The 27,499-nt window shown below is 34.3% G+C and overlaps 1 protein-coding gene across 2 annotated transcripts in view; it reads right to left on the bottom strand.

Annotated features, from left to right (window-relative positions):
• The window catches only part of GSK3B (glycogen synthase kinase 3 beta), a 199,592-nt gene that overhangs the window by 44,004 nt on the left and 128,089 nt on the right, over nucleotides 1–27,499 (bottom strand). For both annotated transcript variants that reach the window (XM_082624258.1, XM_082624257.1), the window contains exons 7-8: nucleotides 26,542–26,639; nucleotides 2,774–2,869 (exon numbers count right to left, since the gene is read on the bottom strand). In XM_082624258.1, the coding sequence (XP_082480384.1) occupies nucleotides 2,774–2,869; nucleotides 26,542–26,639 (194 nt within the window). The remainder of the gene's footprint in view (nucleotides 1–2,773; nucleotides 2,870–26,541; nucleotides 26,640–27,499) is intronic.

The following is a 27,499-nucleotide window of genomic DNA, read 5'->3' as shown; positions in this document are numbered from 1 at the left end:
TAGGGCTAAATGGGTTTTAACAGAAGACCTCAATAAAGGCAAAGCAGGTTTTGTTTCCAGACTCCCGTTTACCTGTCCTCCAAAGGCAAAAAGCTCTTCTCTTTAGAGAACCTTTTGTATGTTTAAAAAAAATAATTCCATTGGCTGCCTAGCATAAGAGAGCATTTCTCAAGTTGGTGCTCACTATCACAAGGCAGGGGAGAGGGGACTGAGTTCCCTCTAGAAATTTAAAATTTTGTATTATTATTTTGATAATAATCTACTTAAAAAAATCAATATATTCTGGATCACCTGGATGACAGAGTAGTGCCATGGAATTTCTACGTCTGAATTTGGTTTTGTGTTTGCATCCACAATAACAGCAACCTAATGGTGTGCACTATTAAGAAATTAACATAAGTGTACTATTACATAATAAATGCATTTGTACCAAGTGAGAACCCAATTATGTTACATATATGAATGAAGAGTTCACAAGAGTTTGAAGAGACAAAATAGGTGGGAGAATTGAGTTATTATTCTACACATGGTACAGGAATGGAAGCCTAAATAAAACAAACAAATAAAAGGGCTTTGTATAGATTATTCAAGTTTGAAAAGCATTAGTGTAAGATATAGAAACATCAGGAATCCACAAAGGCAAAAGAAGATGTAAAGCATGCAAATTCACCACAAATCTTCAATTGCCTGCATGGTAATTATAATAAATCATTCCTCACATACCATCCTGGCTAATACTTGAAGAGATACAATCCAGGGGGGAAAAATGAAGAATATGACACACACTAATACTAGTGTCAGTCTTGATTTTAAAAAAAACAAAAAATTGAGGACAAGGACTACTAAATAAGATCTCATGACCTCGTTTCAGCATTATATTTGTCAGAAACTCTATACATGTGATGAATACTTAGATTAGATTCAACCAAAAAGAATTTTACTTTTCTTTCTTCCTAAAAATAACATGCTTATTAAAGAAAATATGGAAATATAGAAATGCAGAACAAAGAAAATAAAATCACCTACACTCTTCTTACCCTAACTATTATTAGCATTTTGGAGTATTTCCCTGTATTAATTCAATACACAGAATTCTCTTTGCTTTTTGTTTCTCTTTAACATGGTTGAAATCACTTGTTATAAACACTTTAACTTGGAGTAACTTTGCTGGATTCAAACTGTAACTCAGCTTCTAAATCCAAACAGGCCACCTAGGATTCTCTGAGTTTAGAAATTCTGAGTGAGACACCCTAAATATCTTCTGACCCAAATTCAAAATAAACTTGAAGTACAAAGACCAAAGAATGATTTACCTCAGAATATTTAGTGTTTATTGTAAACTTAAAAAGAGGGTGGGGGAGAGGGCAACATCTTAGTCAGTGAAAGCTACAACCTATAGTTCTGGCAGTAAAGTATTACTGAGGTCTTTGATTCTAAATAATAAATAATTAGTAATAAGAGGATTTTCTGAATTGAAGAGAGGTGAAGAGAAGTGAAGAGAAGTGAAGATAGTGATAACTCGAAGGAAAGTAACTTGAATCATAATACAACTTAGAGAAAGAGACCTACTTTTAATCTAAAAGTGTAAATTATTTCACCTAGCCCTATATTACTTCACCTCTTATTATAAAAGATCTATAACCAATTAAATGAACTTGTCAATGATCAAAACATGTTATATATATACATTTTTAAATATACAAAGTCTCTGCTTGAAATACATATTAAAAAGCTGAAAACTTCCAACCCACAAAATATGTAATGAAATATAAGTAAATTGGGAAGGGGGATGCATGCATGGCACGTAACTAGGAGTTTAAAAGACCAGGCATTAAACACACACACACACACACACACACACACACACACACACACACACACACACGAGAAGAAGCTTAATCCTGGCTTTGTCACAGCCACCTATGGAATCTTGGATAAGTCATTTGACATGTTTAGCCAGAGTTTCAGAATCTATAAAATGAGAGATTCACTCTAGCTATAAACCCTATTGAGGTTTTTTTTCTTTTCCCTCTGCAGGCAATCTCACAAATCAAACTGACATGAAAACAACTTTGTAATAAAATCGCTCTAGAATCATCTCAATTAAGTATCAAAGCAAAAAATAAAGTCTTCTCATAAATTAGTACTATGGCTCTTAGAATTGGCTCCGTCTAAATGTTGCGGTTAGGCTTTTCCAATGGCTAGTGACACGCTGTTGACATATTAATTGCTTTCAATGTATACTACTAGTATGATCAAATCTTCATTTTATTCCTGCTCCCAAAACACCAATAGGAAAGTAAACAAAAGAACACAAAATATCATCTATAATAAGGTCTATGCATTAACAGTTTAAAAAATAAAAATATATAAAATGTATATTTTCATATGCTATATGATACTGAACTAATAATAAACACTTCTAACTATGTAAAGAAATTACTTCTGAATTTTAAGTAGTCAAAATTTATACATAAGATCCTGCTCCTAATGAAATTCTTTATTTGAATGCTATGTATATGTACTGTCCTCATCCTACAAATAAAAACCCAGGCTGGAAACTTTCTACAGGAAGTCAGTGGGGATGAAACTATATGGTCAATGAAACACTGAAGTACAGCTATCTAATTAACTTTACGTGCAGAAAGTGCCATTGTACTTTGTACTCTGGCAGCCATCTAGTCTCGAAATAGTTTACTTTAAGAACAAAGAGAAATCCAACTTCTAGTTAACTACTGGTTAATGTGCTTTTAAAAAAACTCTTTTGACTCACCTTAGTCCAAGGATGTGCCTTAATTTGAGGGAATTTGAATTCTGTGTAGTTTGGGTTCATTTCTCTAATTTGCTCCCTTGTTGGTGTCCCCAGGACCTAGATAAAGAAAGCAAGTTATTGTCGTATTTTTCTATGTACTTACAAATATAGTCTTTATGTCTTAATGTACTGGTTTTACTGGAAAAAGGAATTCCAAAGTTATAAAATACACAGCTCATTAAATAGAGCAGACTTTATAAAAAGACTTTAATTTCTAACTGACTACAGAACCCATGCTATACTACCGTATACAGACATTTATGATAATAGTAATGTTAAATCAGGCTTGTAAAAGAAAGATCACTCAAAAATATTCAAGTAAAAATCAGGCATCCTCGTTCTGTCTAGAAAAACAATCTATTGCAATGATGGCATCTGAAATGAGAGTATCTTTTATTCATTTAGTAAAGTAAGCCAAAGGTTTTATTATTAATAAACTGTTGATATTTAGGAGGATCTTAGTCAAACATGGTCATCAATAATTCCATTCAATCACTGAATACTGAGTGTCCCTGTGTACTAGGAACTGCACTATGGTATATGAAGGATACAAAGAATAAGAGATTTCCTGCTATGATAAACTTACTTATTTGTGTGTGGAAAAAAGTATAACTATAATACAAGATGAAAATATATCGAGTACTTCATTGCCTCCAGAGCTGTATTAGGCACCAGACAAAGGAAAGTATATGGACCTGAGTGCACAAAGCAGATGATGGGAAGAAACACTAAATACTAAAATGAGTACTTTGAAGAAAGATGACATTTATTACCCATCTTTATAACTCTAGGGCCTGATATAAAACAAGTTTGTTAAAATAAAATGTTAAGCCATTTACAATTCAAGGATAGTTGTGCAGAAGGAGTAGAATGTAATGATAAGTACTTGATTTGTGGTGAATAATCAGGGCAAAGTAAGAATTTCAGGTTTTTGTTGTTGTTGTTTCTACTTCTGTAGACTTCATTAAAACTTATAAAACTTAATCAAAATTTTAAAAGTTTTATTCTTCAAAAGACACTCTTAAGAAAACAAAAGGTAAGCTAGACTGAGAAAGCATTTGCAAAACATACTCAAAGGACTTGTATCTCGAATATACAAGGACTCTTATAATTCAAAAACAGAAAGACAACACAATAAAAATGGGCAAAAGATATGGCCAGATACTTCACAGAAGACACAGAGATGGCAAATAAGCACATTAAACGACGCTCAATATCACTGATCATTAGGGAAATGCTAATTAAAACTACAAGATACTACCCACTAAGGCGGCTAAAATTAAAAGGACTATGTATACAAAGTCTTGTTGAGAATGTAGAGCAAGTGAAACTCTCATCCAGTGCTGGTGGAATTGTAAAAAAGTTATACTCATCATTCCCTCTCCTAGGTAGTAACCCAAGAGAATTAAAAGCATGTGTCCATACAAAAACTTGTACACTAATGTGCATAGCATCTTTCTTGCCACTGCCAGAAAGTGGAAATAACTCAAACGTCCACAACACGGTGAATGAACAAATAGTGGTACATTAATACAATGCAATACTACTCAGTAATAATAATAATAATAATAAAAACATGGATGAATATTTATACTGAACAAAAGCAGATGAAAAAAGTACCTACTGTATAATTTAATTCATATGGAATTCTAGAACATTTTCTGCCTATAGCGACAGAAAGAAGATCCATGGTTATGAGGAGCTGGAGGCAAGTATTACAAAGAGGTACTAGGACATTTTTAGAGGTGATAAATATTTATAAACTTCCTTTCCTTCTTGTAGTAGAATTCCAGCTTTACAGAGAGAAGCAAGGTGTATTGAGAAGGGAAATCTCTGATCTTTGTAGCTGTAACTATCAGATATTTAAAAGTCAGGAGCTATCCATACTTAAAATATGAAAATAAAAGTTTTTATTTTTAAATAATAAAGCAAACACTTATGTTCTAAATTAGACCCTTGATGAAGGGTGTACATGTGTAACATGTACTGGGAAAAAGGGAAGAGTGAAAAAGAAGGGAGAGTGAACTTATGGATAATTCTACCTCCTAAACGCAACTCCACTGGATTTTTTTAAGTGCTAAAGAAAAACAACAGCAATGACTTGAAAAACCATGAGTATTTAAAATGCATACCGGGACTTCCCTGGTGGCTCAGTGGTTGGGAGTCTGCCTGCCAATGCAGGGGACACGGGTTCGAGCCCTAGTCCGGGAAGATCCCACATTCCACGGAGCAACTAAGACCATGCACCACAACTACTGATCCCACGTGCCACAACTACTGAAGCCCACGTGCCTAGAGCCTGTGCTCTGCAACAAGAGAAGCCACCGCAAAGAGAAACCCATGCACAGCAATGAAGACCCAACGCAGCCAAAAATAAATAAATAAAATAAATACATTTATTAAAAAAAATAATAATAAAAATAAAAAAAATAAAATGCATACCTTCAGGGACTTCCCTGGTGGTCCAGTGGTAAAGAATCCACCTCCCAATGCAGGGGATGCAGGTTCGATCCCTGGTCAGGGAACTAGGATTCCACATGCTGCAGGGCAACTAAGCCCACGTGCCACAAACTACTACAGAGCTCACGCGCTCCAGAGCCCGAGTGCCACAACTAGAGAGAAGCCCACGTGCCACAACAAAAGATCCCACATGCCACAACGAAGATCCCGTGTGCCACAACTAAGACCCAATGCAGCCAAATAAATAAATAAATATTTTTTAAAAAACTGAAATGCATACCTTCAATGATTTTACAACCCACTAATTCCATTTTAAGGCATATACTCTAACCTAGAGAATCTCTTTATATATATATATATATATATATATATACACACACACACACACATATATATAGTCTGTAATACATATATGTAGTCTGTAATATATATATGTAATCTGTAATAATATAATATTGCAGGCAAAAACAAAAATCCAAAAGTAGAATAACTAAATTAAATTGTGGTATAGTCATACAATGATATACTAACTAGCAATGAAAATAAATGAACTAGAGCTACACTACCTCATGGATCAATCTCATGCAGTGGTGAGTTTTCAATAATGAATACATATAGTATAACTGCCTTATATAAAGTTTAAAAACAGGTAACACTAACCTATATTTTAGTTTACATAGTAAAACTAAATCAAAAGCATGGGAATATTCATTAGAAAAATCAAGGATAGATTACTTAGCTTACTAGAAAGGATGTAAGAGGAGGGACTGTGAGTGGGATGGGCATTAAGTAGTTCTTCTAATTCCAATTCTTAATATGAGTGGTACTTACATGGATATCCACTTTATTAGTATGCTTTAAACTTAATACATTTTAATATATTTTTGCATTATGATACGTTTCACAACAAACAAAATGACACTTAAGAAATGCCCACTCTCAAATCAGTGAGTACTTTTTCTGCAGTCTCCCTGTATTTATTTAATACTTTGTTAACACAAGGCATGGTCCTAACTCCCTACAAGCTGGTAAGAACGCCAAAAGAAATGAGTGTTGTATGCTATCCATTAGTAAATATATTTTTTTTATTGTATGAACACAGCTCACATGAACTTATCAGCCATTTGGCTGACTGTCCCATATTTACACACTGTATAATTAAAAGGCAGGATGCTCCTTGAAGTTTCAATTCTTATGTTTTTTATTATAGCCTATGAATATTCCCAGGGGAAGAAAATCTGTGAAATATACACTAAAACAGCTGAGAAACTTATGACATGTACAAAAGGTTTGCTTAACATACAAATTTTAATAATTTATTTTATGTGAAAGCAAGAAGGTATATTATATGTGTGCATATGTATAGTCACTCTCATATTCTCCCTAAATCCACTAGTCCAGGGATTAGTGTCTAACAGCCACTTAGATCTAAACATTTATCCAAAATTTTATACATGAAAAATTTCAAACATGAGAAAGTTACACCTTTTCTTAAATAGTGAAAATGCCCTCATCTATACCACCTCGATTCTATGATTAATATTTTACTATATTTGTCTCATCACATTTCCACCCCTCAATCCATATATCGATCCACCTTATTTTTTGATGCATTTGAAAGTCAGTTGCAGACACTAGTACATGTCAGCATACATATAATTAACTAAGGTTCAATATTTCTGGCATTTTCATCTAAGCATTTTTTACATACCTAGACTTCTCTTTCGATATACACCAGGTGCATGGATGTGGAAAAAAATCTTTTATCGCAATGGGAAATAATCTGCTTTGATGAACAGTTATGATATAAAAAAGATTCTTAATTATACTTCTGATTAGTGGTCAGTTTAACTGTGTTCTTTACCTTCAAAATGTGGATATTTGTGACTTTTAAGAAACTTAATTACTAACTAGTAAATGGAATCATTGATATATTCATTATCTATTATTTAAAAGCAATTAAGCAAATAAACTCGCATGTTACCACAAAGTGGCAATAGAGATCTCCCTACTCCTTTGTTACTGCCACATGACCTTGAATCACTAAGGCCATTAGATGGGGAAAGCGAAATTCCAATGTCACAGTCTGTTCTATGTTTAATTTCTCTTGCCAAATAGTCAACTACTATAATAAGTTTTCTATTCTTTTTCTTCTCACTTTTAAATCTTGAAAGCACATTCTCCCCAGGCTGGCTAACAGAGATGAAGAGTAGATGGGAGAGCCACTAGTCCAGGGATTAGCGAACTTTTTTTAAAGGGCCAGAGAGTAAATACCTTAGGCTTTGTGGGCCATATAGCCTCTGTCACTAGTCAGCTCTACTACTGTAGCACAAAGCAGCCATAAATAAATAGGCAGCAGACTTAATTTGGTCCCTGGGCCCTAGTTGCTGACCTCTAATCTAGTCTAAACATTTTTAGAGATGAGAAAAACTAGAGGTCCAGAAAACAACTTTTCAGAGGTCAGAACTAATCAGAAGCAGAGCTAAAACATAATTTAAATCTCAGGACTTCTCTGGTGGTCCAGTGGTTAAGACTCCACATTCCCAATGCAGGGTTCAATCCCTGGTCAGGGAACTAGATCCCTCATGCCGCAACTAAAGATCCTGTGTGCCGCAACTAAGACCTGGTGCAGCCAAATAAATAAATAAATATTTAAAAACAAACAAACAAACAAACAAACATAAGAAAGACAAATCTTAAAAAAAAATTTAAATCTCATCAGTGGCAAACCAATTTTAGGAGATGGTATGAAAGAATCTGTTTATTGACTTGGTTGAAGGACAAAAAATTTCAGCTTTTAATGTTGGTAGTTGTGAAAAATGTTGATGCTATTAAGCATGAAGGAATAGAGCTGGAAGAGAAAACAGTATTTAAGATATTCAAGAAGAACCTGGAGGAGTTCTCCACCAAGTGGTGGATATAAGTATATCATTTAGAAGTGAGCTTGAGGATGGAAAAACAGCTTTGGTAGTACCTGATGCACAGACGCTAGGTGGTTGTGAGAGTAAGAGGCAAAGCAGGTTGAAGAAGAGAGTGCTAAAGATGGGGACTCAAAAGACACAAATATATGGAAAAAGGGAAATTTTAAAAGGTTGAGACAGAACCCTAAGAGATTGGAACAGGTCCTACAGACGATGATACCATGGAGGACAAGGAAAGTGAACATTTAAAGGACTGAGAGGTGGGTATCTGACACAACGAGCCCAGATAAAACAAAGCCCAAAAGGTGTTCACTGATGCTGGCCATGAAGACTTCCTTTCTGACCTTGGTGAGGCCAGTCGTGAGAAGAGCAAGCAGACTATAATCATCTGAAATGAGCAAGTAAAGACAGCATACATAAGTTCTCCTTTTAAAAGGTACATCAGTGAGGGAAACAGGAGAACAAAAAGAAGAAATGTTTACTGAGTAACCAGTATTAAGAGCTCTGTGCTAGGTATATTAATTTTCTTTTCTCGCTTAAACTTTACAGATACTCTATTACCCCATTTCACACTTAAGAGAAACCTAAGGTTCACTGAGGTAAACAGACTTCTCAGAGTTACAGTATGCCAATGGTAAATATGGGATTCAATGCACGTGTAGTTGACTCCCTAAAATGGTCTACCTAATATTAAGGGCAGGAACAAGAAAAGGTTTCTAAAAAATAATTTAAAGGGACTTCCCTGTGGCACAGTGGTTAAGAATCCGCCTACCAATGCAGGAGACATGGGTTGGATCCCTGGTCTGGGAAGATCCCACATGCCGTGGAGCAACTAAGCCCATGTGTCACAACTACTGAGCCTGCGCTCTAGAGCCCGCGAGCCACAACTACTGAAGTCCGCGTGCCTAGAGCCCGTGCTCCGCAACAAGAGAAGCCACCAAGATGAAAAGCACTCCCATCGCAACAAAGAGTAGCCCCTGCTTGCCGCAACTAGAGAAAGTCCACGTGCAGAAACAAAGACCCAACACAGCCAAAATTAAATAAAGTTATTTTAAAAGTAATAATAATTTTTTAAAAATCACTTTCTTAAACTCCATTGGTTATACCATAAAATAAAACCTGAATTCTTCGGAGCCATGTGGAATATATTTAGATTTTATAAGATCACAAGGCTATAGTTAAAAGTTAAACAAAAAAGTTGGACTTTTCTTGACAATTAAAAAAACCCCATGATTTAAATAAAATCTACCTATATCATGGTAAAATCTAACTATATCAATTTAATAAAAGGAATATCTTGAACTGTTAATTTATGGATTATAGATCTTAGGCAACAGAAGAATAATATGAAGAAATACAGGCATCTATTTGGCTAAACAAGATCAAAAAGTATAACAAATCTCAAACTTATTTTATAAATTTTTGTAAAAATTCTTTTAATAATTGAGCAATTTTGATAAATCACTTTCAGGCTCCTTTAGCTATAGATTTTCACTGTAAATCCCATGCTTACTCATGCTTGAGCATATCTGCAATACCAAACATATAAGTTTAGTACCTTGTATGTAAGTGATGTTTCACACATGTAGAATTTAGATTGGAATGTTAAATGATGGGCAAGTCCCATGGATGTGCACATTATAAGTAATTCTATTGCTTAGAATTTTAAATCTCAAGGCCTAAGTTACAGAAACCATTGTTATGGAATTGCTTTGGGTATAAGTATTGTGCATACCTAGCAGGGAGCCATAACTACTTTAAGGTGGTCTAATGTAAACTAAAAGCCTTATATAACATAGTACAATTCTGCATAACCTGGCATCAGTAGTTCAATAAATGTGGAATGTCATGCAAAGGCTTGCATTATTTAAAAAAAAAATTATCATGGACTTCTCCTTCTAGTCCTTATTAAGTAACTGATACTAGAATTGCTCTCTAGAGTAAATAACTAGAAAACTAACTGACAAAATACTCTTTAAAGAAAAAGGTAAATATGATCCAAAAAGAAGAGCGGGGAAAAAACTGGTCAACAGGTACAGATCCAAAAATGACAGAGATGACAGAATTGACAAATAAGGACTATAAGACAGCTATTATAATGAGGAGACACATGGAGGACTTAAAAAAAAACACACAGTAATTGTACAGTTGAAAAGTATGACACGTGAAATGAAAACCTCCCTGGAGGTCTAACACCACAGAAGACAATCAGTGAACTTTAAAAAACAAGAGAAAAACAAAAAATAGAAACTACCAGGCTTCCCTGGTGGCGCAGTGGTTGAGAGTCCGCCTGCCAATGCAGGGGACACGGGTTCGTGCCCCGGTCCGGGGGAATTCCACATGCCGTGGAGTGGCTGGGCCCGTGAGCCATGGCCGCTGAGCCTGCGCGTCCAGAGCCTATGTTCCTCAGCAGGAGAGGCCACAACAGTGAGAGGCCCATGTACCGCAAAAAAAAAAAAAAAAAAAAAAAAAAAAAGAAACTACCAAAGCTGAAGCATGGAGGTAAAATGGCTAGAAAAACATATGTACGTGTGTTTGGAGTCTGAGTAGGGTAATGGGGGGAAAGATGCAGAAAAACTATTTGAAGAAATAGTGGCCAACATTTTTTCAAATTTGATGAAAATCTCAGTGAAACCTAGGCAGTATAAATACAGAAAATAACATAACAAGTCACAATCAACTAATAAAAGCCACCGATAAAGGGAAAATCTTTCCCAAAACAAAGGGACACATTTTATACAGCCAACAATAAGAATGACAGCTGACTCAGCAGAAACAATGCAAGCCAGAAGAAAACAGAGACCTTTCTAAAAAAAGAAAAAAGAAACTGGAAACCAAGAAATTCTATATCCGGTGAAAATATCCTTCAAAAGACATTATTAGGCAAACAAAAGCTAAGAGAGTTTGTCACCAGGAGATTTTCACTAAAAGAAAATACTTCAAGAAGAAAGAAAAGGATTCCAAATGGACATTCCTCTCTATACAAAGGAATAAAGACCACCAAAACTGGTAAATATGGGCTATATGTATGACATTTCCCATTTGCTTTTAATTGCTTAGAAGAAAACTGTTTAAAGCAAAATAATAAAGTATTGTAGAAGTAGAAAATGTCTGACAACAAGAGCACGCAGGACAGGAAGGGAAAATGGAAATACTTTGTTGTAAGGTTCTTACTTTATATGCAAAGTGTTAAATTATTATTTGTAGTCTGTGACAGAGTAGGATGCCTATTTTCAATCTTAGAACAAACTCTAAAAAAAATGCAACATGGTGATATAGCTTAAAAAGTCAATAGGGAAAATAAAAAACACTCATTATAAGCCACAAGGTAGCAGTAAAAGAGAAGAAGAGAGAGAAAGGAACAATAAAAAGAAAACAAATATTAAGGTGGAATACTTAAACCCAAGCATATTAATAATTGCATTGAATGTAAATGGTCTAAACGCTCCAATTAAAGGCAGAAATTATCAGACAATTTAAAAAAGAAGACCTAAGTATATACTGTCTGTAAGAAATGAACTTTAAATATAAAGACACATAGATTAAAAGTAAAAGGATGCAAAAAGGTATACCAAGCAAACACTAATCATAAGAAGGATGGAGTGCTCATTACATTAATATCAGAAAATTGTAGACTTCAGGACAAGGAAATTAAACAAAAACAAAGAGGGACATTTCCTAATGATAAAAGCAATTTTAAGACTAAACTTAAAATTATTATGAATACTGTTATGTTGGTAAGAATGTAAACCGCTGGAACTCTCATACACTGCTGGTGGGAGTGAAAAATAGTGAAACTGCTTTGGAAAACAGTTTGATGATTTCTTACAAAGTTTACATACACTTATCATATGACCAGCAATTTCAGTCCTAGCTCTTTATTGAAGAGAAATGTAAACACATGTCTGCAAAAATATTTGTAAACAAACACAGAAACTTTACTCATAATAGCCAAAACAAAAAAACAAGTCAAATGCCCATCCACAAGTGAATGGATAAACAAATTGTGGTATATGCATAGAATACAACTACACATAGAACAGAATAAATAGGTAATAAAAATAAAAAGATGGATGAGTCTCAAAAACATGATGTTGAGCTAAAGAAGCCAGATATAAAAATATATATATACTATATGATTCCATTCATATGAAATTCTGGAATAGGAAAAACTAATCATCAGTGACAGAAAGCAGACCTATGGTAACCTGAAACAGAAGATGGGAGACGGCAAAGGTATACAAACAGGGTGATCAACTGTCCCAGTTTACCTGGAACTATCTTGACAAATCCCTCAGTCCTGGGCAAATTGGAACATTTGGTCACCCCATTTTTTGGGGTGATGTAAATGTTCTAAACCTTGACCAGGATAGTGGTTATATGTTTGTCAAAATTCATTAAACTGTACACTTAAAGTTGCTACGTTTTATTTTATGTAAATTAACATCTCTATGAAATTAATTTAAAAAGTAAAAAAACAGACCATTATGTAATTTGTGATGATGTTACTACCCTAAATACAACCATATGTTTATCCTTCTTCTGTTGCTATCTTAAGGCTAGCATTAAAAGTTATCAGAGTCTGTCAAACCCTAAAATCAGAATTATTCTATATACAGTATGTTTAGTCTTTAAGACAGCAAAGGTATGAGTTAAGATGCAAAGGAATGTAAGAATGCAAAGGTTAGACATAATTGAGAGGCATTTAAAAATTTTTTTCAGCCTCCTTAAGTCACTCACTCAACAAAGTTCCTATGCTCAAGGAGCTCTAGGGCAGAGAGACTTCAAGTTCAAATAGCCAAGACCAGTACAACAAAATAAGCACAGATAATGTGTAAGGTGAAAGTGCTAACAATGCATTGGAGTAAGGAAAAGATTCAGGAAAGGATCCTGAAAGGAGAGGCAAGAGCTAATTTTACTTAAGGAATCTAGGAAGCAAGCAAGTCAGATGCACATTCTATGCGCTCTAGGTACCAAGTGGAGAACAGCATGATCTGGATAACTGTAACAGCTGAGTGCTAACAGAAAATAAGGATTAGAAAATGGATGGATGGCAACATTAAAGGCTAAAAGGTAAACAAGTGACAGATTAGGAAGAGCAAGATTCTGAATGCATCGCCATCTGCAATCAATACCACAAACGTAAAACATTTAAATAAATCAACTATCCCATTTCTACTTCTGAGTATATCTTTAAGTTTTATGTTAAGTTTCTATTAGGCTCAGAGTGTATTTCTACCTGATTTATTTCAGCTGATTTGTATTTGGAAACTGAAATCATATACTTAAACTTTTTTATTTTATAGATTAAGAAAAAAGTGTTTGACGTGGACTTTATCACTTCAGACACAAAACAAGTCTTAGGATTCCCTCAAATATTAAGAGGTGGAAAAGTAGTTTTTTTCCAAAACTTTTAGACTAAGGGTACACTTAAAAAATAATTATTATTCCTGGATTTCCTAAAAACTGAGTCTCCCACAACTTAAAGGAAACAAAACTACACGTAATGTTTTATGCACTTTTCTGTAAGTATATCTCTCACACAATAAAAGGGGTGGATGTTCAAAATTATCACACCATTGGGAAGTGTGTACTCTGAGTTATCTGTTATTAGAATAAGATCTTTCCATTCATTGCAAAAAAGCATTTTTTAAGTCCATTATCCTAGAACATTATGTGGAGTAGGTGGCGGAAAGACTCAAAGTACCAGAGATTAGCCTGTTACAACCCTTTGGGGATGCTGTTCATCCCTATGATTAAATCAATCATTTCATTTGTACCCGGTCCCATCATGCTTGTTTTAACATTTTTTTCATTCATTTAGTTGCAAATTTAGCTAACACCAATAAATATCAAGGCAGGAATTATGATTTATGTCTTCAAAGAAATAAAACACAGCCAAGAATCATCTGACAAAAGCTCTGAAATACATTTCTTTCACAGCTTTGCGTTTTAATGGCTCAACACCAGAGGTCGCCAAACTTTAGCAATAGAGCTGTATGTGCAGCCTTTAAAGCAAACGTGAAATAAAAGAAATTCTATTAGAAATCTGTTACTCCTTTGCTTAAAATCCTACAGTGGCTTCCAGCTGCTTACATACTAATGTGTTCTGGCCGCTGCCCACAGCTCCAGCCTTCTCTCTCCTGATAAACTCATATTCTATCCCCACCATTCAGAACCTTAGGCTCAAACCATAAAGCAACACACAATAGACCTGACTTCACTAAGCATCCTTGTCCAAATTAGCACGTATGTCCTCCATTCCCGTCCTTTCACTAAATGGTGAATATCTTTCCATGTTTCAAGAGTCAGCTCAAGAGTTACTTCTTCTATGAAGTCTTGCCAGATAGGATTTACCTCCAAATAGGATGCTCCTGCCTTTGTACTCTGCTCAGACTTCTGGGATCATACCTGCCTTACTTTATTGCCCTCATTTGTTCCCTTCCTCCCCTCAGTGAGTCTCTGAACTCCTTGAGGGCAAAGACCCTCGATGTTCTAGCCCAGATAGTTCACTAAATCAACATGTTGTTAATGTGGTATGTACCCTGAAAGACTAAAAGGATACATGACCCAGGCTATACATAATGAATTCAATCAAAGCTTTTTAAATAAGCAGATAAAAACTGTAACAAAGAAGCAAAAGAGATTATATGTGACATGGCTGAATGATTAAACATCTTTATTTCCTTTCTGCATAAAAGAAATGTTTATTCAAATTGCATAACTGTCAAGTTGGTTGCCTATATCATAAATGTGACAAATTTCTCTAATTAGAAAACTAGAAAAGATGTCACTGAGCTATTCTACTTCAAAATATTAGTACTCTATTGACACTGGAATCATTTCTACACATTTTCACTTCCACAGGATTGATATAAAATGCTATGTCCTCTGGTATATTCCTACAATTAACAGGCTTTCCTTTTTTAAATCCACTAGATGTAGGTAGCCAAAATACTTAACTCTCAACACACACAGATTTTATCCAGTTTCTATCTACCTCTTTCTTACAATATATGAGTGAAATTTTGGTATAAGAATTTTTTTTTTTTTTTTTTGGTGGTGTATGCAATGTTTCCTTCTCAGGGTTCTCCACTGATTTCCAAAAGGCAAGGAACCCACCCCCACCCTGCCACCACCACTTCCCCGGCAAAAAAGTGCAGCAATACAAATCTTAAAATCCCATTAGGAACATCAGTGAAGAAAAGAGCATCAAGTTATCATGTTATTTGAACACAACTAAACAATTTGGCTTAAGTATTTTCTCAGCCTAGAGGGGATAAACTAGTACAGGAGGGTCCCTTTGTGTGTCCATGCTGTATTCCATTTAATCCTGTGCCACCTGTCACTTAACTTGATCTGAGTCCTTTGCAAAACTATGGTCAGAGTTTATTGCCTTTCTTAAAATATGGTGGAAACAGCAACGCGACCTGATCAAAAGTTCTGTAGGTAGATGCCGTCACTCTTGTCTTCAAAACAAAAATCTTTCAGATATACTTCATATATTATGAAATTCACCCCTTTAAAGTATAGAACTGATTTTTTTTTAGTATATCCAGAGGTGTACAGCCATCAACTGCTATCTAATTTTAGAACATGTTCATCACCCCAAAATGAAACCCTGCACCCATGAGCAGTCACTCCCATTTCCACTCTCCCCAATTCCTGGCAACCACTAATCTACTTTCTGTCTCTACAGATCTGCTTATTCTGGACATTTCACATAAATGGAATCACATTAACATGTAGTCTTTTGTGTCTGACATTTTCTTTATCCATTCATCAACTGATGGATATTTGAAAATTTCTACTTTTTGGCTATAAATAATGTTGCTATGAACATTTATGTGCAAGTTTTTGTGTGGATAAATGTTTTCAATTCATTCCTATGAATGGAATTGCCGGGTCATATGGTAACTCTCTGTTTAGTATTTTGAGGAAGTGTCAAACCATTTTTTGTTCACACCATTTTACAATCCCTCCAGCAATGTATGAAGATTTCAATTTCTCCACATCCTTACCAATACTAGTTATTGTCTGTCTTTATTTTAGCCATCCTGATGAATGTGATGTAGTATTCACTATGGTATTGATTTTGCATTTCTCTAATGACTAACAATGTTGAGCATCTTTTTTGTGTATGTGTGCCTACCGGTCATTTGTACATCTTCTTTCGAGAAATGTTATTCGGATCCTTTACCCATTTTTCTATTGGGCTGTTTTTTATCATTGGGTTGTAAGAGTTCCTTATTCTGGATACAAGTCCTTTATCATATATATGATTTGCAAATATTTTCTCCCATTCTGTGTGCTGTCTTTTAATTTTTTGGATGGTGTCCTTTGAGACACAAATTTTTAAATTCTGATGAAGTTCAATGTATCTGTTTTTTTCTACTGTCACTTGTGCTTTTTGTGCCATATCTGAAAAGTCACTGCCTAATTGAAGGTCACAAAGATTTACACCCATGTTTCTTTCTAAGAGTTTTATAGTCTTGGCTCTTATGTTTAGGTCTATCCATTTTGAGTTAATTTTTGTATACGGTGTAAGAGGTAGGTGTCCAACTTCATTCTTTTGCATATGGAGAGCCAGTTGCCCAAATATCATTTGTTAAAAAGACTATTGTTTCCCTGTTGAACTGCCCTTGTCAAAGGTCAATGGACCATAAATGTAAAGGTTTATTTCTAGGCTCTCAATTCTACTCCATTGATCTACATGCCTACACTCATGTCAGTACTATACTTCCCCCAACCTTTTCTTGAGGTTGAACTGACAAATAAAATTGTAAGACATATAAAATGCACACAGTGGTGATTTTATATACATATAAAGGATTTCCACCACCTAGTTAATTAACATATTCATCACCTCACACTTTCTTCCCTTCCTTCCCTCCTCCTTCCTTCTTTTGGTGAGAACATTTAATAGTGTTATCAACTATAGCCACCATGTTTTACATCAGATCCTCAGACCTTATTCATCTTATAAAGTCTGTCCTCTTTTACCAACCTCTCCTCATTTCCTCCACCTCCCTAAGCCCCTGGTAACCACTTTCCTACTCTCTGTTTCTATGACGACTTTTTTCTTTTCTTTTTAGATTCTACATACATGGAATGCCATGCAGTAGTTGTCTTTCTCTCTCTGGCTTATTTCATTTAGCACAATGCCCTAAGGTCCATCCATGTTGTCACAAATGGCAGGATTTCCTTCTTTCTTGTGGCTATAATATTCCATTGTATATGCACTGTCTTGACTGCTGCAGCTGTATGTTTCAAAAATGGGAAGTATGACTTTACACTTTTTTTTAAAGATTGTTTTTACTCTCATTTTTTCTTCCTGAATAAAATTTTATATTTGGCAACAAGTACCCTCCTTCCCCCCGAAAAAGGTAATTACTGTTTTGATTATGCAAATTATTCAACATAAAGTAAAAAAGTCATTCTTGGTTAATACATATTCACAGGAGTCAAAGGCCTTTTTTTTTCTAGGTGGATCTCAGCCATAGTGGTATGCTCAAGGTAGGAGTACAAAACAGAAAAGGGGCTAGGGGTGGGATTAGAATCTCTTGGGTTTAAAAAAAAAAAAACAAACTCACTGCATTTCCCAAACTTTTAAAAATCACACTCCGCTTTGAGACACGTAAACATTTTATACACACATCACCCAGCTATTGCTTCTTTTGAGAATCACTAACACTATAGTTCTTCATAGCACCATAAGCCAAGATTTTCTTCATGTTTTCCTTCTATTATATATGTATCAATAAAATAAAAATTATGTTTTATGAATATGAAATATCAATCAGTATGCTTTTAACAAAATAAATGCCCCTTTACAAGATTCCAGTGTTTCTTTATATTGGACCCTGAAATTAAGCAAACACACCAAAGAACTCAAAATGCAACCATGCGGAAGAATCTGCAGTTGATACATGAAGTGTATTATATCCCACAAAGAGTAATTCTGTGCATGGTCTTCTGAGTCGGGTTGTTAAAATATAACTATCAGTACAACAGTTTTGAGGTCACAATGTCATGAAACTTAGGTCTGTGTGAAAAAAGTTTCTTTGAATAAATAAAACATATCCTGGTAACTTAGTAAATCATTTTATACTGCTTGTTTTGGGGAAATTAGAGATTTCAAATGGATGTCATTATTCTCAAGTCAAAAGCTAAACTAGACCACATTGCCAGAAAACGACTTCTCTGTGCCTGGGCACACTTACATATAAGTGCACAGAGATTTAACCAAGTATTAGTATTACTGTAGAGTCAGTAAAATTTCATAGTAGTTACTTAAAACTTGATGTTTCTTCTGGTCTATGTACAACATATTAATGTAAAGATGTAGTTGAGGAGTTTTACATTAAAATGATTATTCTAATACTCATTTACTCATTCACTTATTTTTATTTTTATTTTATTTTGTTTCATTATTTATTTATTTATTTATTTTTGCGGTACGCGGGCCTCTCACTGTTGTGGCCTCTCCCGTTGTGGAGCAGAGGCTCTGGACGCACAGGCTCAGCGGCCATGGCTCACGGGCCCAGCCGCTCCGCGGCATGTGGGATCTTCCCGGACAGGGGCATGAACCCGTGTCCCCTGCATCGGCAGGCGGACTCTCAACCACTGAGCCACCAGGGAAGCCCTCACTCACTTATTTTTAAAACGTTGACATTATGTACATAATATTTATACTGCAGGCGGTTACTATAAATTGTAACCATAGTTCCTTGTACTAGTATAGGGATATTTAAGCTAGGGATTCTGGATGAGCTTCAGAAAGTCCAAAGTTCACCTGATATCATATGCAAAACTCTGGCATGACTGCATTTTTCTGGGGGAGAGTCCATTGCTATGAACAGATTTTCAAAGAGGTCCATGATCCAAAAGCTACTAAAAGTTGCTGCTCTAGTCAGTAATAAACATAGAAAAATTTAAACAAATAATACAAGGAAAAAAGCAATAAATTTTTTTAATATACTGCATACTATATTGATATATTACAAGTAAAAATCTGTACCACAATGTGTAATGGGATGTGCTTACTTGTTCCGGAGAGTGGAAAAAGGAGAGAGAACTAAGTTTAATATGCTGTCCCTGCAGTCTGTTAACAACACAAGAGCTCTATAATACGACAGCACAAGAAATATCACCAGGTAACATATGATTAAGCTCCAAATGCATGCTAGCAAAGATACGTCAGGGATCTGTCAAAAAACTTAGGAAAAAAAGTATTTTATACTTATTAAATTCTGATTTAGTTAATATCTGAGACCTCTGTCTGAAAGACTGTTTAATGGTGAAAATGTTAAGCCAGGAGAGAGTGCACACACAGGTGCTAAACAACTCATAATACGGAGATAACTGAAAGCTAAACTATTTGCTAAACAAAGATGATGAAAATGACACTGAGCCGTACTTGAAAGCAAGGAATCCACTATTACAACCTTGATTGCTTTAGATGAAGCACAACTAAATCTAGTCCAAAGACATCACAAACTGATTTTGTATATTCATTACAATAAGATTTAAGGGCTGTTTCCTTTATTTTGTGGTCACACTTTTAAAATACTAAATTAATGGGTTCGAGACAACAAGTTGACATTAAGTATCATATTATTTTCCCCAGAGCTACAAAATACCATGAATAGAGGACAACAATTTAGCTAAAGATGAATCAGACAGGATTTCCCTACCACCCAACCCCTCCCAGATAACAGTAGTGGTGGTACTCATCTTTGTCATTATGATCTTTCTAGGATTAAGGTAAGGATTAAATATGGTAATATATGTGAAGTGCTTAGCCCAGTGCCTGGTGCAGAGGAAGTTCTCATTGAGTGGTAGCTTTTATAATTAGCAGTATTTTACCAATATTTGAAAATGTAGACTTCTGAGGGGCCAGATAATCACTGATCTATTTGTCTATAAATTATACTGTAAAGAGCCATCAGTCAAACTAGAAGACCAGGAAAACAATGATTTAGACAGACATTTGTAATAAAATGCAGCTCTCTTTTAACTCTATGTAAATGTTTTTATTTGTTTCCTAACAAAAGATTCTGGCACAAAACAACTGAAGACATCAATTTTTTTCATAGTTTCTGGGATTTCAAAAAGCTGATTGTTTAAAAAAAAAATCAACATCACAGAACAGTAAAAAGTGAAAATCCTCTTTTTTCCCTCTCTCTCCTTAATCCCACTCTCCACTGCTAAATCTTTTTCTATTGATAGGCATCACAAGAAATGAAGTCCACTTACTTAGCTATAATAATATAATCAAAAGATTATTTCGATCTGTTTTTTACTTTCAAATTTCTAAAATTTCTGCTAGAGATAAGATTTTACTAGTTCTTACCTGTGTAAAGTTCTTACCTGTGTAAATATCTAAATTGAATAATTATTGCTAAGAGAAAATTAAACCAATAGCTTAGTAAAGTTGTTTTTAAAGGGAAATTATGTAATTTTAATTGCCTTATAACAAATTATTTAAGTATGTTTTGCACCCCAATGTTCATATCAGCACTATTTACAACAGCCAAGACATGGAATCAACAGAAGAATGGATAAAAAAGATGTGGAAGATATGGTGTACGTATATACACACGTACAAAACAGAATACTACTCAGCCATAAAAGGAATGAAATAGTGCCATTTGCAGCAACATGGATGGACCTAGAGATTATCGTACTAAGTGAAGTAAGTCAAAAAGATAAAGACAAATACCATATGATATCACTTATATGTGAAATCTAAAATATGACACAAATGAACTTTACGAACAGAAACAGACTCACCGACACAGAAAACAAACTTATGGTTACCAAAGGGGTAAGGTTACCAATGGGGGAGGGATAAATTAGGAGTCTGGGATTAGCAGATACGAACTACTATATATAAAATAGATAAACAAGGTCCTACTGTATAGCACAGGGAACTATATTCAATATCCTGTAATAACTATAATGGAAAAGAACATGAAAGAATATGCATAAATATGTATACCTGAATCACTTTGCCGTACACCAGAAATTAACACAATGTTGTAAATCAACTTTAAAAATAAAAAATTAAAAAAAAAAGATCTACATGTTTAATGTCATGTTTTTCTACAAGAGATATATCCAAATTTAAAAGGCTAGTTACTACAGTTATGAAAGCTATAGAGAAATTCTATCATCTAGAGGTGGACTCTAACTACTTCTGCCTTTAAAACTCTTCCTTTAGAAAGAAATGGTCAAATTATTACAAAGCATAAGTAAATGTTTATGGAATAAATCAAAGTATATCTCTAGGAACATTAATACATTTAAAACTTGAAATTCTACAAAATGGTTGGTTTCTTTCAAATATTAAGTTCTGTGACATTTTAATCCAAAAATTCAACTCTGGACTGAAGCCTGCCTTTCCTTACTTGAAATTTACATTTTAAAATTTGGAGGGGGAAAAGACCTACAGCATTCCCAGGTCCAGAATTTGCTAGACTGCTTCAACTTCAATCCATCTGGGGAATTTTGGGGACATCTGTCATTTATATAAGGAAGTTAATGATCAAATCTTTGAGGAGCTAAATATGGAATTTCTTTTCAAAAGCAATAGTTTATCACTTTATATTATTCTTTTCAGAATCAATTATGTAATGCAGAATAGAATCTACAATAGAATCTATGCAGTCATTAAAAAAATCACTTAGTCAACATACACTTCTTCACATGAGAAATACATTTATTTAGTAAAAAAAAAAAAAGTCTACAAAACAGATGGCACTTTTGTTTTAACACACATATGCATAGAAAAGTGTATAAAAATATTCACAGAAGTTATTCTTCATGATGTACCAGAACAGAAAGTGATTACTTTTGTTCTTTTCTTTGCATTTGTGTCTGGGTATATTTTCTGCATTAAGCATATAAAATTATAGCATATATAATTATAAAAAAGTAATCATATTAAAAAATACTACCTTTTCCAAGTCTTCAAAAGACTCTTTAACCCCACTGCTATGACTTATGGCAGAGGTGCCAAAGGACAATGTTATATCACTGAACCTATGGTTTGTGAAATTCCTGACAGATGTTCTCCCAAAATGTTTTGTTTTTATCCAGGTATCTGAAACCACATCAAATATTTTTTGAGGGTATTTTAACTAGTACGTTAAGGAAGAATTTAAGAAAAAAAATCTTATTATCTGAGAAGTCCCAAACAGAATCTCTCTGTTTACAAATGCTTTGACAATCCAAGCACTTTTTGATACTCAGAGATTAACTGGCATAATGAGATTCTGATCTGATAATCCTATGTATGAAATCAACTTCAGAAAGCTAAGTGTTTTTCATGCTTAAAAATGATTTCTCATGACTTTCAATTCCATTTTGCCTTATACTTTTAACTTACTCTGAAGATGTATTTTAATTTTATTCTAAATATTTTTTAAAAGCCTTATTTGAGGATAAGTAGGGAGGTTAAGGTTAAGCTAAGTTAGCTCAGTTTAAATAATACTCTGTGTTACTCATTCTGTAAATTATTGGCATGGACGTCCAAGCCAATAAAATTTAATAAACAACAACAATCACACTAACTTTTCTTATTAATTCCCAGGTAATTCCAAATTCATGGATGAACAATCATCTAGTAGATTAATTCAATTTAAATGCTTACTGAAAACTATTTTGGTGTCCTTGGATATTAAAACACAACAATAAAAGAAAGTCCCTGCTCAGAAAGTTTCTAAAATAATTAGGTAATTCTACCATTTATAATTTATGAAGTTTGCTGTACGATTGTTCACTTTTTGCATAACTCAAAATCAGAGAGAAGAGTACCTATTGTACTGGGGGCAGGGGTGCGGGGGGCTGCGTCAGCTACCTCCAGTTACTCCAGAGGAATACCCATGAGGCTTTCAAGAGAGAAAATGGAAAGAGCAGAAAGGAACAGTAACATAGATTCCCTAGTTACCGAAAGGACTAAGGGTGCATGACTAACATCTCAAAAAAGCTGAGACTTGAGTTGGGCAACCGTGAGACCACTTTTCACGGAAAACTGAAATCTATTCTGTCCTGATTAGCAGAAATGACAATATTTGCTTAAAATATAAAATGTCTTAATACATTCAACTTTGAAAGCTAACCTATACAACTCTTTTCTGACATACAACTTAGATCAGGAAAACTGGAACAGTTATATCAGAATTAGTTTAAGAGTTCTTATTTCAATGAAACATCACAGATATTCAATATGTAAAGTACAGACAGGGTCAACAAGACTTAGAGCTAACTTAAACACACAAAATCCCTACAAAGTTTATTAACCTCCATGCAATAAGATTTAGAGCTATACTATACACACATACACACCCCCCCAATACAATGTCTATTAATTAACCTTAGTGTAATGTATAACTTTAGGTCACCAAATGGGTGGTAAACTAATACTAATATATTATTTATCCTGGGTAGTATTGCTTAAAACTGTAAAAGGGACTGAGAAGCTTGATATCCCAAACTGCCCTGGGATGTTAACTCCATTATATCATCTTCAAAACATCTATAGAAAGTGATCTTGGAACTTCAGTAGGTGATGACTATGTATAAATGCAAGATGACAAGATAACATATAAATGAAAAGAGTGTTTTGTTTTAGAGATGGCCTACTACAACAAATTAATCATGGACAAACTTGCAACAAATAAGCCCTAAATAAAAATGAAGTCTTAAACCATCAATAACAAATTGACAGTTTCTACTAAAATTAAATAAGCACAGACCAATATTAGTAGAAAACTGAATTACAAGGACTGACAAAAAGTGGTGAAATAAGCTCTGGACTTAAAGGTTTGTAAGATATGAGATATAGGATTTATCACAGATATTCAGTTTCGTTTCCTAAGCAATTTCATTTGTGTCCTGTATGAATTCATTAAAATTAATGACAAAGAATAAACCATCACACAGTTCTAAACTATAATCAGTAGAGAAATGACGCAGTTCTAATAAGCTAAACATATATGACAAATAGAATGTCAATACGCCAGGAGAATTGTAGTATGGTAAACTCAAGTACATCAACTGAAAGCCTGGGGACAGAAGAAATGCTGAATGGTTGTACTGACTAAGGGTCAGCAAACTATGGCCCAATCTCTGTTTATGTAGGAAGGGCCCAGGAACTAAGAATTGATTTTACAGATAAACATTTGCAATCAATTTGATGATACGAAACACTGACTTTGAACCCCAATTAAGAGGAATGTTATAGCCCCCTCAAAAGAAACCCATTCCTCTAATTAGTAGACTTGAATTTCATCAATGAAAAATTTGTGGAAATTTTTTTGTTATATTGAGTTGGCCATAAAGTTCGTTCGGTTTTAAGTACAAATAAAAGACACATTTTTCATTTGCACAAAGAACTTTACTGAACAACGTGTTCAGTAACTGAACAAACTTTTTGCCCAATCCAATATATCTTAGACATCCCTAAGTTTCATTTTAGCCCACGAAGCCTAAAATGTTTTATCTAGCCCTTTATAGAAAGTTTGCCAACTCCTGTATTAGAATACTAATTTGAATAATAATGAAGAATACATAGGCTTTTAGGAAACAAGGAAATCAAACTATCTGAACTTAGATCTGAGTGTAGTGTGGGAATCAGGAATGAAGTAGATCTGTTTAAGTAAGTTTAAAGCTTCAATTTGAAACTAAAAGATGGTTACTAAAAAAAAGACAGCAAAATACCAGTTATCTCAAGTGCAAATCATAAGAAATTATATAGATAGTAAGGAAGATTCTTGATCACACATAGGTGTTTTCAACCACACTTGTACACACTGATACTTAGCAAAATCATTTTATCAAAAGAAACATATTCTTATAAATGAAGTACAAGGATTTTAAAATAACTTAATCACCGTCCTGTGTATAACTAGAAAAAGCTACTGAGAACCAACAAGGACCTACTGAATAGCACAGGTAACCCTGCTCAATACTCTGTAATAACCTAAATGGGAAAAGATTTAGAAAAATAGATAATGTATATGTAAAACTGAATCACGTTGCTGTACACTTGAAACTAACACAACATTGTTAATCAACTATACCCCAATATAAAATACAAAATTTTTTTAAACAAACAAACAAATAAATAAAAAAACTGCTGAGGCTCAGCACAATAAAAACTAAATTCAAGCTGTCCAGATACAAAACAGGCTGCATTCCAAAGTAGCGATCTGATGCTGGAAGTATTCAAGAAAACACTGAAAGGGGCCTCCCTGGTGGCGCAGTGGTTGAGAGTCCGCCTGCCGATGCAGGGGATACGGGTTCGTGCCCCGGTCTGGGAGGATCCCATATGCCGCGGAGCGGCTGGGCCCGTGAGCCATGGCCGCTGGGCCTGCGCGTCCGGAGCCTGTGCTCCGCAACGGGAGAGGCCACAACAGTGAGAGGCCCGCATACCGCAAAAAGAAAAAAAAAAAAAAAAAAAAAAGAAAACACTGAAAAATCATCTTTCAGGAATGTAACTAAGAAGGTTCTTTCATTGGATGGAGAACTGGACTACATAACCTCTAAGGAGATTTTCAATTTTCCACTGCTGTGAAACATTTGGGAAATTAAGAATAAAGCCTAATAGACAGTAGGTGGTGTTGCTTTGGACAAACTGTAACCTTAGAATCAACCAATCTAGTGGTCTAAATACAGAGACACTAGATATTACTAAAGGGGGGGTGAGAACTTTTAAGATCTCAGATATTAAAAACTTTAAAATGTCAGTGCTGCTGTTCTAAAGAGACAGTATGAATTCCAAAATAATAATACTTTGGATCTGATGTCATTAATAAAGGTGTTGACAGACCTAATAAATAAAATTATAAGTAAATTTATAAGTAAAAACTTCCTTAAATTGTAAGTAAAAATTCTGCTTCTATCAAGTGGTCTAGTCATACATACTCACTTTTCATTTTATAAACATTTAAATATTGACTAAATACAAGCATCTCCTATGTGCTCAGCAGAGTGTTATGAGCAGAGAGCACATGGTGAGCAAAAATAGACATAGCTTGGGTTTTTATTCAGTTTATATATATTTTAGTGATCTATTGCTTTTAAGTACTTTAAATAACAGATATATCCCTTTCTTGCATCAGATGGCCAAAATAGCTTTTCTAGTATCACATAACAAAAGAATAACTCAATTAGAAAGCAAAAGCTGGGTTCTTATACTTCTTCCACAGCTGAACTTGCTATGTGATCTTAGATCACATTCTCCATTTCCTCAGTTTTTCATGAGTGTGTGAGAGATATGGATTCTTAGAGAACAGCAATAAGATTCCTTCCAGTTCAAAAATTCTGATCCAATCTTCTCACCTTGATTATTTCTACCAATTGATCCACACCACTGTCCCCTGGAAATATTGGTTGTCCTAGCAACAGCTCAGCCAACACACAGCCTGCAGACCATACATCTGAAGAGAAAAGAAAACAAAAGCTTATTAATACTCTGTAGCTTAAGTTGCATTAAACTGTATACATTTTCTAATTTTACTTTGGTCAGAGAAATATCACAAGGAAAAGACTGTATAATCCAAAACATAGGGGAAAAAGTCATCAAACTATCCTTAATGCATTTTAAAATTCTGTTAAACTTACTAAACAGGAAACAGGACAATAAGAATATTCTAATAAAGGGTAATATCTATTTAATTATCAAATACCAGATGTTCAAGTCTACAACAACCAACATAGGGATTATAGAATGAAAACACAGCACATGATTATTTACTTATTATACTTAAAAATAAGTCAAAGTGATACAATCTCTTCACATTGGCAGGTACTTATACAGAGTAGCAGAAAGCAAGGGTTTAATCTGCTATATACAGGGTTGTAAGCCAATGGAAATTTCTGAGAAAAAAATTTTAATACATTAAATGGTTAACTTTTGTCTTGTAATATGACTGACAGAAAAATGTGCTTAAATATATGAATATTTTAAAATGCAAAGATAGAAGAATACATTTTATTTTACAAATTACAAAATATAATTTATTTTTAAGTCAAAGCAGAAACCTCAATCTTGAGAGAAAACTTTAAAAAATAATTTAACTAATAAATTTTAATAATTTATAAATAAATTAAAAAAAATAAAGCGTACATCCTGGCTTACCCATGATAGTCCTGGTCTAGATGACTGTCCTGGGATAATTATGAAGAGCATCCCCTTTCTCTCTTAAAAGTATTACCAAATGAAAAGATAAATAATATGGGCACTCTATTTAGAGCCCACTACCTAAGACTTCCTGCAAGAAAAAGCTAATTTTCAGTT

This window comes from Mesoplodon mirus (genome assembly GCF_964341445.2).
Source record: "Mesoplodon mirus genome assembly, chromosome: 6".
In the NCBI taxonomy this organism is placed as follows: domain Eukaryota; kingdom Metazoa; phylum Chordata; class Mammalia; order Artiodactyla; family Ziphiidae; genus Mesoplodon; species Mesoplodon mirus.
The sequence above is the reverse complement of the archived record's forward strand: the minus strand, read 5'-3'. Positions and strand labels throughout refer to the sequence as shown.